The 14,247-nt window shown below is 39.1% G+C and overlaps 1 protein-coding gene across 1 annotated transcript in view; it reads right to left on the bottom strand.

Moving 5' to 3' along the window:
• Positions 1 to 2,899: 2,899 nt before the first annotated feature.
• mgl (low-density lipoprotein receptor-related protein megalin) overlaps positions 2,900 to 14,247 on the bottom strand; it is an 80,124-nt gene continuing 68,776 nt past the window's right edge. The window contains exons 26-45 of the mRNA XM_011500961.1: positions 13,875 to 14,161; positions 13,152 to 13,466; positions 12,564 to 13,002; positions 12,023 to 12,213; positions 11,327 to 11,722; positions 10,859 to 11,183; positions 10,224 to 10,466; positions 9,352 to 9,595; positions 8,530 to 9,137; positions 8,061 to 8,356; positions 7,395 to 7,912; positions 7,065 to 7,302; positions 6,608 to 6,862; positions 6,223 to 6,527; positions 5,588 to 5,813; positions 4,854 to 5,281; positions 4,453 to 4,776; positions 4,038 to 4,252; positions 3,755 to 3,851; positions 2,900 to 3,372 (exon numbers count right to left, since the gene is read on the bottom strand). Of these exons, the coding sequence (XP_011499263.1) occupies positions 3,073 to 3,372; positions 3,755 to 3,851; positions 4,038 to 4,252; positions 4,453 to 4,776; positions 4,854 to 5,281; positions 5,588 to 5,813; positions 6,223 to 6,527; positions 6,608 to 6,862; positions 7,065 to 7,302; positions 7,395 to 7,912; positions 8,061 to 8,356; positions 8,530 to 9,137; positions 9,352 to 9,595; positions 10,224 to 10,466; positions 10,859 to 11,183; positions 11,327 to 11,722; positions 12,023 to 12,213; positions 12,564 to 13,002; positions 13,152 to 13,466; positions 13,875 to 14,161 (6,250 nt within the window). The 3' untranslated portion in view covers positions 2,900 to 3,072. The remainder of the gene's footprint in view (positions 3,373 to 3,754; positions 3,852 to 4,037; positions 4,253 to 4,452; positions 4,777 to 4,853; positions 5,282 to 5,587; positions 5,814 to 6,222; positions 6,528 to 6,607; positions 6,863 to 7,064; positions 7,303 to 7,394; positions 7,913 to 8,060; positions 8,357 to 8,529; positions 9,138 to 9,351; positions 9,596 to 10,223; positions 10,467 to 10,858; positions 11,184 to 11,326; positions 11,723 to 12,022; positions 12,214 to 12,563; positions 13,003 to 13,151; positions 13,467 to 13,874; positions 14,162 to 14,247) is intronic.

Here is a 14,247-nt window from a genome sequence, read left to right as displayed (position 1 = left end):
AAAGTGTTTTCAGATTGACATTCTCTTTAAATATTCTTTATTTATCCAAGTCTAGAAAACAACTTTCTATTCTAAAATTAATAATTAATACTATATAATACATAATAGTAATAAAACAATATATCAATTTTATTGAATAAAGTTAGCAGTACGTACACCCTATATCAATTTACTTTTAATTTACTCACAGAAATATATTTTAATTTATATTATTTTATTTAATGCTTTAGTCGAGATGAAATTGAAAATTAAGCAAGAAAATGTGAGATACCATTCATAAATTCATTATAGTGGTAGTAACAGTAATAATAATGAAAGTAATAAAAGTATTGATAATAATATTGATAATAAGCAAATTTAATTTTCGAAAACAAATAGTTATTCATGAAGAAAATTATTTTAATCCGTTTTGAGTATCTAATAGGCTAAAAACAATTACTCTATCAACGTACTCTGTTCTTATTCAATATCTTTCAATCGGGAACAAGAAAAATTTAATTCTTAACCTTAGTGTTTATTGTTGGACGGTATCAGTTTGATATTTGCACAATATATTAACAATTATTATTTTATCAACTGAATAAAAAAATACACAAAATACTGATATGTTATGATTACGCTGGAGCCCTGCCCAGGTCGAAGTCAATAGCAACAAAATATATATATTTGTTTATTTATAATCATTGTATGTATAATTATATCGCGCGAGCGAGGCGCTTCAGTGCGCTATATTTATATTTTTCACGCATTTTCTCATCACAATTACGCTAGAGCCGGAAATAAGAGAAAAAGTCAGCGAATGGGTCGTCGGCTTTCTTTGTATTCTCTCCGATCGATCCCACAACGACTTTAGTCACCCTTGCAACCACAAATTATATTTCACAATAAGTAAAAAAGTCAATCGCAATAACAAAATATTGGTTGAAAAGGATCGACGCCTTGATGCATCTCGCACGTAACTTACAAGACAAAAATGTACAACAATATTGACATGCGGCCAGACTAAGCTTTCTAAGCATTTTATGCTTAAAGAATAAGGAAAACAAAAACATTTATTTATAGAATATAAATCGATTGGCTTTCGTAACATCTACGCTTACTATTTGTTGTTGTTGTTGAAAGTAATAATATAGTTAATAATAGCTAATAATAATAGTAGAAATAATAATAATAATAATAATAATAATAATAATAATAATAATAATAGTTAATAATGCTTAACAAAATGTACGAGTTATTTATAACTTGTTGTTTTATAGCTTTAGCAATCGAATTTATTTTGCAAAAGTTTATTTCCAACTCAGAACAAGAAATAAGTCCTCTTTTTTTCTTCTCTATGTATTCGTCTCTATGAACATTATATTGGAGTAAATGGAAATGTAAAAGTTACAATTGCAGTTTTGCCACGATTTAACGGCTTCGTGTCGTTCGAATAACGACTTGTACAAATAGCATAAGGCTAACCTCTGTCTTTATTTTTTCATTTCCCTTCGTAAATTCTAATCACAAACTAAACTATCATTCGATTCTCAACACGGATCACTTTGTTTTCAACACACACACACGCGCGCACACACACTTATACACGCACGCACACATTAATAATACCTTGTCTTATCACTACAGAGTAATATACCCTCGTGTGGTCTTCGGTTGACAATGGAATGTGTAGTATTTCTTGCTTCTCGTTCATTACATTTTATTTGCAGCTTGTTCGCGCTTTTATGATGCACGAATTAATAGAATGATTTTTAAAATTCTTCATAGCAATCATATTTACAAGACTTACAAATCACATTTATGTAGGAGATGTAAGATTACCGATTGCTCAGACGCCCATCGAAAGGACAAAAATATTCGATCTTATGACGAGTTTTTTTTTATTTTTGCTTTAAACTATGGTAAAATTTTACATTTTTTAATCCAAATAGAATGCAATTTAATTTCTTAAATTGTTAAATCATTCTCGCGTCCTCTGTCCTAACAAGAAAGCAATGATCTCGTCTCTTGTTTTTCGTTTGCACGCTATACAGTTTTCAAAGACGGAGTATTAGAAACATCAGGTAAAAATTATCACTCACTCGATTAGATGTCATTAATATTGTTATAAAAAATCTGCGTTCTCAAAGAATAATATTATCTATCGATTTGGAAGACGAAGTCAATATCTATAAAAATGAGATTTCTTCTTAAAAGCAATCGAAATCTTATCACTTGTAAAATTGATCGTTGTTTGTAGAATCTTAAGAAAATTTTGAACTTTTGCATTTATATACACTCATGCACACACACATTTCGTCAAAAAATAAAAATTTTTACAACCATTCTTAGTTTGATATTCTGATCAGTCGCTTAGGTATTGAAAAAAAAAAATAAATAAATGAAAATACAGATTCATTATTTAAAGGCAAAATATAAAAACTTTTCAAATCACAACGCATAGAATAGAACGTAAAAACATTTGAATAGGTACGTCGAGTTATCATTTTCTATCTCCTCCACAAATTGAAACTTCACGTATTACACTTGAAAAGATTGTAAAAAAAGAGAAGTAAAACAAAACAAAACAAAACAAAACCTAATACTATCTGCTATTTTAATATAAGTAATTATACATTCCAATTATCTTATAACTCATATGAAACTTAATTTCCAAGACACACGGGAAGAAATCAATTTTCACGCCTTATCCTCGTATTTATTTCATAAATAAAAATATCCGCCGAATCGGCGACATTACAAACCGTTGTATTCTTCCAGTATAGCCGTCAATCTTCGTCTTAAATAAAAACAAAAACGTTCTTCGTACTAGTACAAACATAACACTTTAAAACATAATACGAGATTTCTTTTTTACACACAATAGTTTCCTCGATGTAATAGGGAAAAGTAGACCATACGGACAGTGACGTTGGCAACGTCCAAAGTACATCCTACTTCGGTTAGTCACTGCTGAAAACATGAAATCGCAATGGAAGGAAGGTTCTGATTACAATACCGATCGCAGTGACTATACAAACAATTCAATTACAAACAATCGGTGTGCACGTGGCTAAGCGAAATATGTAACCTCTAGCATTCGGATTTGTCCTCTTCGACGAGCTGCTGGGTGTCTTTGCCGGTATCGACAGCCGTCGGATCGAGCTCGCGCCTCTTGAGATGCAGTTGAGGTGGCTCCTTGTGCTGAACGCTAGAGGGTTTCATTTCCGCGGGCACCTCGTAAATGCTGGTGCTGTTGTTGCTCGCTCCCGTGCCATTAGTCGTCGTGTTGCCCATACCGGACTCCATGTTTACGGCGTCATACATAGGGTTACTGAAGTCCCTATTCTTGTTGCTCACCTCGCCGAGGTTGTACTCCACGTCTAGTGGCTCCTACGCAAACAAATGTAACTGAAGTATTATAAACATTTTTTATGTGTGTTTTCACGTCATCTTTAAAAGACACGAGAGTCGGGTGAAAGTTGGAAAGTTTGGAAAAAGTTCGGTGATAACTTGAAAATAAATTGAAAGGGCTCATAATGAACTAAAGAAAATACGTCTTTTTCTGTATCATAAAATACGTATTTATATTTTGTATATAAAAAAAACATGTAAATCTAATTGTTATGCGATACCAAAAACAATGAGCTTTGTATTTATTTCCTTCTTTGGTTTTTCTTTTAAGAACACTAGTATTAATATCGATAGTTAACTATAATTCAAGTAACCAATACACAGGAGTGGTTCTTTTAAATGTAATTAATATTTTAAGTACCATTCGATCCTGTGTCGATCCACCAAATTCGACATTGCTACCTTGTCGGAACGAGACGCTTTGAGCACCCGTTAAGCTACCAAGACCAGGTTTTCCGCTAAAACAGTAATATTTAGAAATATTTTTAACCTTATGAGAAGTGATGCTAAGTAAATTGTTAATTAATCGTATATTTCAGTCTCATTGGGATGTGAAACACCCCACAATTGTGCTTTTAGGATCAGTCATGTGATCACTCGATATGAATCAACAAGCGAGGGAATTAGTAATTATGAGCACTCACAATGGCCGTTTTTTTAGAACCATGAAGACCGCGGCAGCGGCAAGGAGCACGAGAATCGCGACGACAATGGGCACGACAATGGAGGCGGTCGAACTACTGGATCTCGTTGACACTAGTCCAACCTCGCACGTATCGCCGTGGAAGTCCGTTGGACAAATGCAGTAAAGTGCCGTCACGAGCTTCTTGCAGTATCCTCCGTTTCGGCACATACAAATCTTGAAAAGAGAAAAAAGATCAAGAAATGAGTGCATGACTGAGAGAGTGGTGATTGTCGTATTCGACGTTATTAATAGTTTATCGTTGAAAGGCTGTGAAGTGGACAATAATAAGGATGTAAATTCCCCCGAACGTATGATAGCCGTTTTAAACGTTCAATTCGTACGTTTCGGGTGAACCAATTTAAAATATATTTTACCTGGGGTGGTGGTATCTCGCTCTTGATGCTCGCGTCGCAGACTACGTCATTCACACCGAGCGGACCCGGCGTACTCCAGTGATCCGGGCACAGACAGCGATGACCTCGGGGTACCGCCACGCAAAGGTGCGAACAATCGACCGAGTGGCAGGGATCACGTAGAGTCGTATTATAGCGCAGCTCGTGGTAAACGCGGACGCCACCGGGACTACCGAGGTCACGCTTCAAGATTTGCGAGACACCCCGGCCAAACTTATCCTGGCGCACGAGCTCGTTGGCGCGCGTTGTCCAGTACACATTGCTCTCGAACACATCCAACGAGACCTACGAGAACATGATGAACAAGAACATGACGTCGTTTGCGGTAGCTCAGGTACTTAATATCCGAGCGAAATACTCACCGGATGCCTCATGTGGTCCCCGCTGATGATGACCTTTCTGTTACTGCCGTCCTTCTGGATGGACTCGATGGTATTGAGCTTTATGTCGGCCCAATAAAGTGTGTGTTCCATGGCGTGATCGATGGCGAGTGCCGAGGGCTGGCCCAGGCGGCTGATGACCAAGGACTTACGGCGGCTACCGTCCATCCAGGCGACCTCGATCTTCGGCTGAACACCGGCGTCCGCCCAGTAGACACGGCCGAGTTGCGGGTCTACAACGACCGCCGTCGGGTGCTCGATGTTCTGGGTCACAAGGGCGCTCGTATACCGACCGTCTGCCTTCGAGACGAGAAGGCGGCCCCGAGCGTGAGGCGGACTGTTATTGATTTCAGTCCAGTAAAGATTTCCGGATACCCAATCGACTGCTAAACTTGTCGGTATCGAGTTCCCTGTAAAAAAATTCTCGTTACAGTTTACTTGGGCTTCGCGAGCGTGATTCCCGATATAATAGGTTGCTTTTGTTGGTTTAAAAGATCGTCTGTAGTTATCTACTTCAATTTACTATTTAATTGATTATAGTTACGGAATTTCAATAATGTGCTGATTTTTATCAGCTTTCAGTAAGCAATTGTACTTGGTATATCATAAAGATAATGATGCACCGACTATTGCTAATTATCATTTTTCAAATTCTAAATTATACGATTGATGGTAAGATAATATAAACATGTAAATTATATATAGCTTGTACTCACTATCGATAAATATATCTTGTGCAAATCCAATTTGAATTATATTGCCGTCGACCATAGCCGAACGCCTGATAGCTGTATCGTGACCGTCAATCCAGTAAATGTATTCATTTTTGGGATCAAAATCAATAGCATTTACGCGATTTTCCTGAACGATCACATCCATTTCCTCATTTTTATATAGATTCAGTGCTCTAATTTCTTGTCCGCTTCCAAAAACAATCGTAACCTAGAACGGATTGCATTAATTATTTGCAAATGTGCCTTAGATATTAATTACTTGTCAAAATATGATCGCTGAGAGGAGGAAATTCGTAGTGACGGTCGATATCGATACGAGAATCGATAATTCTAACGAACATGCTTACGCGTGCAATTAAAGGTTGTTCTAATGTGAAATGATTCTAATGTGCATGAGCATACTTTTGAAATGTTCAAACGAGAAACTTTGCACACTGTGCACCCCTTTAATTCAATTACGTAATGCTCATTGAATCTTAATCGCTAATCAAATGCTATTCCGTACAATGCTGAGAAAATAGTTGAAATTCTAAAGCGATTGTACTTATGCAAAGCAGATTGTGTGAAGTAGCAAGTTGATCGAGACAAATGAAATTATGGTTGAAGAGGATGCCAACCTTATCGTCCTCAGCTTTACACACGCCACTGAGATTGTCGGAAAGTCTAAAACCATCGCGACAGGAGCAGGCGTAGGAGCCGTTGAGATTGGTACAGAGCTGCGAACAAAAGTGTTGGCCCTTGGCGCACTCGTTGATGTCCTCGCAGTGCTTATGGTTCTCCTCGGAGATAATGTAGCCGGGGTAACAGGCACATATGTAGCCACGCGGGTTCGCATTAACCGCGAGTGAGCCCGTGTCGGTTACGTTCTGGCAATAGTGCGAGCAGCCGCCTTTGTTCACGTCGTTGCATACTTTGTTGTGATCTGCAGAATCATAATGGAGGAGATGGTCTAAGATTTGTATATGCTGTTAATTAAGCCATTAAACAAAGTAGGAGACTTACGGCAGCCCAATTCATCGGAGAAGTCACCACAATCGTTGGCAAAATCACAGAGCTTCAGCCGATCGATACAATTTTTGTTGGAACAGAGGTACTCGGCGACTGGATTGCATGGGATAATGTTCCGTGAGCAGAGAGTCATGTTATTCTCATCGCTTCCATCGCCACAATTGTCGACGCCGTCACACAACTGATACTTGGCGATACAACGATGATTCGCGCATTGGAAGCGCCGAGTCGTGTCGCAGTTGAAAGTCGCTATTTAAGCGAATGAATTAACATTAGTTTTTATTATCAACATGGGGGGGGGGGAAATTTATTTATTACGGAGACAATAATGACATAAAATAGCCGCGTGTTCCTTTAATCGTGTATTATTTCATACTCGTGTATTCGTACGACAGTAGGTATAAAAGATAACTTCTAACGTGACAGGGGGAAAAACGAGGTGAAAACTTACCGCACATGATGGGATTCTCGTCGGAACCGTCAGTGCAATCGTCACTACCGTCACACCTGTCAGATAACGAGACGCAGATATTATTGTCGCATTGGAATTGCGTCTGTGGACAAAAACGACCGCCCGGATATTTGGGTGTGCAGCCGACTTCGTCGCTCACGTCTTGACAGTCGCGCGCACCGTCGCAGCGCAATGCTATTGGAATGCAGTGGCCACTGGCGCATTGAAAAGTGTCATTCTGCGAATAGAAATCCATTTTTAACTGGCCATAATTTCTTATAGCGGCTAATGATTGCTCAGACAATTTATGAACAGACAACAATGTCTCACCTTGCACTTAAATTCCTGACAGCTGACCTCGTCACTTCTGTCGCCGCAATCATCCTCGTTGTCGCATCTCCATCTTGAAGCAATGCATTTCCCATTGGCGCACTTAAATTCGCTTTCGGTGCACTCTCTGTATTTGCCGGCGCAGGTGTCCTTGGACTCGTCACTACCGTCACCACAGTCGTCGGCGAAATCGCAGAGCCACTGCTTTGGCACGCACCTGCTGTTCGAGCACTTGAATTCGCTGGCAGGGTCGCACTTGGGGCAACCCTCCGGACGCTCGTCCGAGCCATCCCTACAGTCATCCTTGCCATCGCAAAATAGCCACTTGGGAATACAGCGATAGTTAGCATGACCGGGGCATCGCTGCCAGCCAGTCGTGCAGTTGCGCTGGCGACACATGAACGCTGGCTCGTCGCTGTCGTCGCCGCAGTCATTGTCAAAGTCGCACATCCATAGCTTCGGGATACACTTGCCATTTTTGCAGCTGAATTCCGTATCCGAGTCGCAAGTACGATTATCTGGGAAAGAATGGTGATTAATCATTTACCAAGCACCATTATGATAATCGATGTTCGCTAATGACTCGATGAGGAAAGTCGCCGAGCTATTAACCCAATTAATTAATTGTCGTGTGCGCGTGCACGCGATATTTATACGACTACTCACGACAGATTACAGGATCTTCGTCGCTGCCGTCTTTGCAATCGGCGTCATTATCACATTTCCACGAATCGTGAATGCAGCGTCCAGTACTCTTGCACTTGAATTCAAGCTCGGGGCAATCGAGGGCGCAATTGGCCTCGTCACTCTTATCGCCGCAGTCGTCGGTACCGTCGCATACCGTGATTGTCGGCACGCAGTTCTTGTTATCGCACTGGAAGACGCCGGGCCGACATACTCGCGTCGTCGTGCAATTCACCAACTCGTCCGAGCCGTCTTTACAATCTTTTTCACCATCGCATCTTTAAACATTTTTAGGCAATTATCATTCGTTGTCAATACCGCGTGACATAACGCACGATACCGTGAGGACAGAAGCTGTCTATCGATAGACAAGATTAATGTTCATCTCAAATTCATTTAGATATTAGAGTTATCTCGTAAATCTTGAAATATCATCAATAAATAAACTCACTTCCAGAACCAAGGGATGCACTTTTCGTCAGGTGGTCCACAGCGATGTTGTCCACTCGTGCAAATGGCAATGCAGCTTTTCCCGTTAGTTCCAAGGACGAATTGATTTGGGCAATCGCACTTGAAGGATGTGACACCCGGTTGCCCGTAGCCCTCGAGAAGATACGAGCTGGCTGGAGGCGCGATCAGGCAGAGATGAGAGCAGCCGCCATTATTGACCGCGCATGGGTTGTTGTAAGGCAGCTGACGCAGCGGATGGTAAGCATGAATGTCGTATGGCCTGTGAGTCGTGTTTCTCAGAACAGTGAGATTTGCGCCCGAGAATTTGTCCGCTCGGCTAATGGTCTTGAGGTTCCAATCGGTCCAGAAGATGTGGTCATCGAACACGGTGATGGCAAAGACGTGGGGCACCGAGGGACCCGATAGGACGATACGTCTCTGGTGGCCCTCGAGATCGGTGAAGGCTATGTAGTCGAGATGAGCGTCGGCGAAGAAAAGCCGATCCGTTATGTAGTCGATAGTGAGGGCGTTTGGCCATGCTATGTCATCGTTCCACGTGAGGATGCGCGTAAGGTTGCTACCGTCCATGCCCATTTTACCGATGTAAGCCTGATGACAGAACGGTAATTCATTTATTAATACCAGAATTAAGCGTGGCCTTGCATTGCTTTCATAGGTGCAAGATACTTTTAAAGATAAGGAAAATTTGAAAAAGCTGTCGTAGCGACGATTAAAATGCACAAGATTACAGTCAATATACATTACATCTTAAAGAAATGTCGTCAATAAATGCATCATATTTGTTCTGTATTATTAAATATACCTGAAGGTGCCACGATGTGAAATAGAGATATCCAGTTCCTGGATGAACGACAATTGCTCGAGGATCGGCGATTCCACTTTGCAATGTTTTTCTATTGGTACCATCCAATTCCGAGACATCTAAGTGTTTCGCGTGTCTGTCGAGCCAATAAAGCTTTCGGCCAATCCAATCCACAGCGATACCCTCGAGACCCAAACTATTATGGCGTATAATGGCCTCCTTGTCACCGCCTGTGATTGAAGCCCTGCAAAAACCAAAATTTGGAAATAATATGAATCCTTATTCTTGATGAGATTGTGATAGAAAAAATGCGATCATGGAAATTGTATATAAGTAGAGAATACGGAATTGGAGTTTCACAATATTATTGTTCTATTATATTTTTATTAATAAATAATATATTTTTTACGTTATAAAATGACTCTACATTATATTTTATCTCATAAAGTGAATCGTTACAGTTTGCTATTGTGACTTATAAAATAAAATCGTATATGAAAAAATTAAAAATATTTTTATGTAGATTTTTATGTAAATTTTATAGTAATGAATTGAAGTTTATAGATTAAAATTTGTTTTATTTATTTATTATTCTTTGTGCAAATTTTGAAAGATTATTAAAATACAATTTTTAGAAAGGGCACGTTGATTTATTTCATTATAAATCACTTCACTTCAATATAATTGAATGCATGATCCAAATACATGTTTAAATAATACGTCTTTCATTCGATAGTAATAATCAATTTACTTAGTGATTTTTCAATAATATCAATAATACGTTATTCTATAGACAAACCTTTTACTATTAATTACATTATTATTCATGAGATTTAGGTTGAATTTCAGAAAAAGAGATTAGAGGTTTCTACCTGTAAATGGCTTTAGCAGTAACGTCGCAAAAGTAGAGCATTTCCTGCGAATAATCAGCATCTAATGCAACGACATTAATGAGATCTTGATGGACAATGTTATATTGGAAAGCATCAGTCGACATATTTCTAACGTAGTATTTGTTTGTGAAAACAATCCAGGGATGAATACTATCCCTGCGTTTACAAGTATGTTCATCCGCTGCTCTGTCGTACCATTTTTCATTGCATTTGCAATAATACCTGAAACGTAAATAAAATTTAAATGTTCGGTGTGTGTGAAAATGAAGCGAAAAATTTTTTAAGAAAAACTATTTCAAAAATAATATATATATATATATATATATATATATATATATATATAATTAATGAAAAGAATTGATAAAATATTCGTAAAATTTCGTGTGATTGATTTCGAAAAATTTCTTTTAACAGACGCTCGAAACATTCTGCAATAATATTTTTATCCCATACTTAGCTCTAACTACGTAAAAATCCACGTTTTCTATAGACCTTAAGCTCTAGAAACTTTCGCCGAAACAATCAAAGTCTCGATACAGTATGCAACATGAGTTTGAACAATTTTTGCAACGCTCATGCTATCTCAAACAACAGTAATGGAAGATAGTACTAACTTCCCGGGTGTGTTCTCGCACTGCTGACTACAGACCCAGGGTGTTTCAGTACACTCATCAATGTCCGCACAAGCCTTGCCATCTTCAAGGAGCTTATAACCTGGATTGCACTCGCAATAGTAAGAGGTAGGCGTGTCAACGCATCGGTGGCCACATTGGTTAAGCTCAACCCGGGCGCACTCGTCGACGTTGCAGTGCGCGGGTTCATCGCTCCTGTCGTTACAGTCCAGAACTTTGTTGCAGACCAATTGTTGATCTATGCACTGGCCAGAGTTACAGCGAAATTCTTGTGGATTCGGACAAGTTACATTTTTATTTTTCGGAGCTGTAAATTAAAGATAAACACTGTAAAATTGTGATCTTTTTCATTGACGATGGAATAATAAATAATGCGATAAATAAAGGACTCATGTTCCGTAACTGTAATCAGATATAATGAGTATATCGTATAATAAGAGTTATACTCACAACATCCAACTTCGTCCGAATGATCACCGCAATCGTCCTGGCCGTCGCAGTGGAATTGTTTCCTGATGCACTTAAAGTTCTGGCAGGTGAATTCATTTTCTGTGCACTGCTTATATCTCGAGTTACAGAACTTGCCTTCGTCGGAGCCATCGCCGCAATCGTTGTCGTGATCGCAGAGCCAACTGCGATTCAGGCATCTGCCATTATTGCAGGTAAACTGATTATCGGAGCAAGGCACTGGCTGTGGGCAGTGGTGCAAGGTGACGTTCTCGTCAGCACCATCGACGCAATCCGGATCATTGTCGCACAGCCACTTCTGAGGTATGCACTGAGCACGATTCCAGGCTTTGTTCGCCACGCACGTAAATTCTGTCTCTTCGTCGCACTTACGGTCGTCTGTAACAGTCGAGATTTCATTGATTTCAATTAATACGCAAGTGTCTTTGTACATGTAACGCTAACGTCAATAGATACAATAATAACACGGATATACAGTGAGGGTAGGTAGATACATCCGATGCTTTATTCTTTGTTTCGTTATTCCTGTTTTACTTTTGAAAACGCATTATGATAAAAAGTTCTCTAGCTAAAGTATATCATGAAATTACATTCTTATTGGTATCAAATTGAAAATCATAATTATATTTGTAGTCATTGTATAGCTTTGATTAGCACAATGTGAACGAATGTACTTACTACATTGGTGACGCTCGTCTTCATCGGAATTATCAAGACAATCATTATCACCATCGCAGATATAAATTCTTGGTATGCAATGTCCATTATCGCAAGTGAAGAGATCTCCGAAGCATGTTCTTCCTTCTGAATGACAATATTCTGGTGGTTCGTCGCTTCCATCAAGGCAATCGTCATCTCCGTCACAATACCTAGTGACGAAGTCAAGATTTATAAATAGGGAATCTTACTTTTGATAACATTATGAAACAACAAGAACGATTATCTATAAATAACAAATGCATGCGCAAATTTTTGTATTATGTAATCTTTGGTCAAGTTATAATCGTTACAATGCAATTAGAATATAGAATTACATTATGCACAACCATCTCATTAATCGCGAGCAAGTAGTAATATTTCTTAGTAATCCCAAGTAGTGAGCTCTAAGTAGTAGTACGCGGTAGTATATATAGTTTTTTAAAAATCCAGTTGATCAGCAATAATTCAAATGTGACACTATGCTGCTGGCCTTCGTAAATAATACAATGATCGAGTTTACCATGTGGCAGGTATGCATCTGTGGTTTGGACATCGGAAACTATTCTGAGGACAGGTTCTCTGCGAGCAATGAAGCGGATTCTCGTCGCTGTTGTCGCCGCAGTCATTGTCGCCGTCGCACAGCCAATAGGGCTCCACGCATATATTGGTTTTCTCGCACTTAAGATGGTTGGTCGGGCAAGTAGTATTCCTTGGGCAGCGCTCGTGCGTCTCGTCGCTGGTGACGTTGTCTTTGCAGTCGTTGACGCCGTTGCACACTTGTGCTTGAGGTATACAACGCTGGTTGCCACAAGTGAACTCGCCAGCGGCGCAGGGACGATAAATGCAGCCTTCCTCATCGGAGCCGTCTTGACAGTCGTCCTCGTGGTCGCACTTCCACGATTTGAAGATGCAGCGCCCGTTGTTGCAGCGAAACTCGTTCGTGCTGCATGAGTGGTAAGCTGTTGGAGGTAATTAGAAATACAATCGCTTGTGTGCTTCAATGGGAGGTAAAATAAAGTTTGTGAATTTTTAGATCGAGCACAATGTTTGGCGCCTGGGGATTGGGGAGCAGACATTGATATGGATTTCTTCATTTTCACAAACTTACCGCAGTAGTTGGGATCTTCATCGGAGCCATCGCCGCAATCACTATCCCCATCGCAAGCCCACATCTTTGAAATACACTTCCCGTTACGGCAAGCGAATTTGCTTGTGTCACAAGTGATATTTTTCAAGACGCACATACGGTTTTCGTTCACAAGTCGACTGTTGTCGTCGCATTTGCACTCGACGGTACTGTTGGGGCCTGGATGGCATGATTGGTCACAACCACCGTTCATTATGTTGCAGGGATTGACTTTGCATTGTTGCCTGGTAGGAGAATAGATATGCAGGTCGCGTGGGGAGTCCTCGAGTCGTTTAACTGGAAAAACAGTATTTTTAAGTCAAACAAATGTTAACATTCAAACATGAAAAAAGAATATTATATATATATATATATATATGTATATATATATATATATATAGTTAAAGAAAACAATATGTAAAGAAAACAACTTAATTAAATTTCAATTAAATTAAAGTTCAATTGATGAATTTATAGACACTTGTTAGCAATTCTTAGTATAAATTATAAAGCAATTCGTATAGCATTAAAACAAAAAAATAATTAGAATACACTATTCTCATTCATAATAGAGATCTTAATATCTGTAAATCTTATATCATTATAACTTATATAAAGTGAACTTGTTCTTATGGGTATTTGATTGTTTACAATGCGTGATAAATCACACGTACTCTGAAAATTCAAATTTATAAAAATATATACCTAATTCGATGCGGTCTCCGCCGGTGTACTTGTCCGCTCTATAAACACCACGCAATTGTAGATCTGTCCAATATATATGATTGCGGAAGACGGTAATAGCGAATGGATAGATCGAGGCAGGAATGAGGATCATACGATTGTTTCCATCCAAGTCGGATCTTTCTATCTTTTCTTTGATGGCATCTGTCCAGTACAGCATTCGTTCTTCGTAATCAATAGCCAAACCACTTGGCTGTGCCAAGTCCTTTTCAATTATTGCCTTTTTAAGTGAACCAGCCATTGTTGTCCTAAAAGAAAATAATAATAAATTTATAATTTAATTAACTTTTCAATATTGCAATTAGATTTTACTCGAATACTATGCGAATATAGG

The sequence above is a fragment of the Ceratosolen solmsi genome, unplaced genomic scaffold, assembly GCF_000503995.2.
Source record: "Ceratosolen solmsi marchali unplaced genomic scaffold, CerSol_1.0 scaffold10, whole genome shotgun sequence".
Taxonomy (NCBI): Eukaryota; Metazoa; Arthropoda; class Insecta; order Hymenoptera; family Agaonidae; genus Ceratosolen; species Ceratosolen solmsi.
The sequence above is the reverse complement of the archived record's forward strand: the minus strand, read 5'-3'. Positions and strand labels throughout refer to the sequence as shown.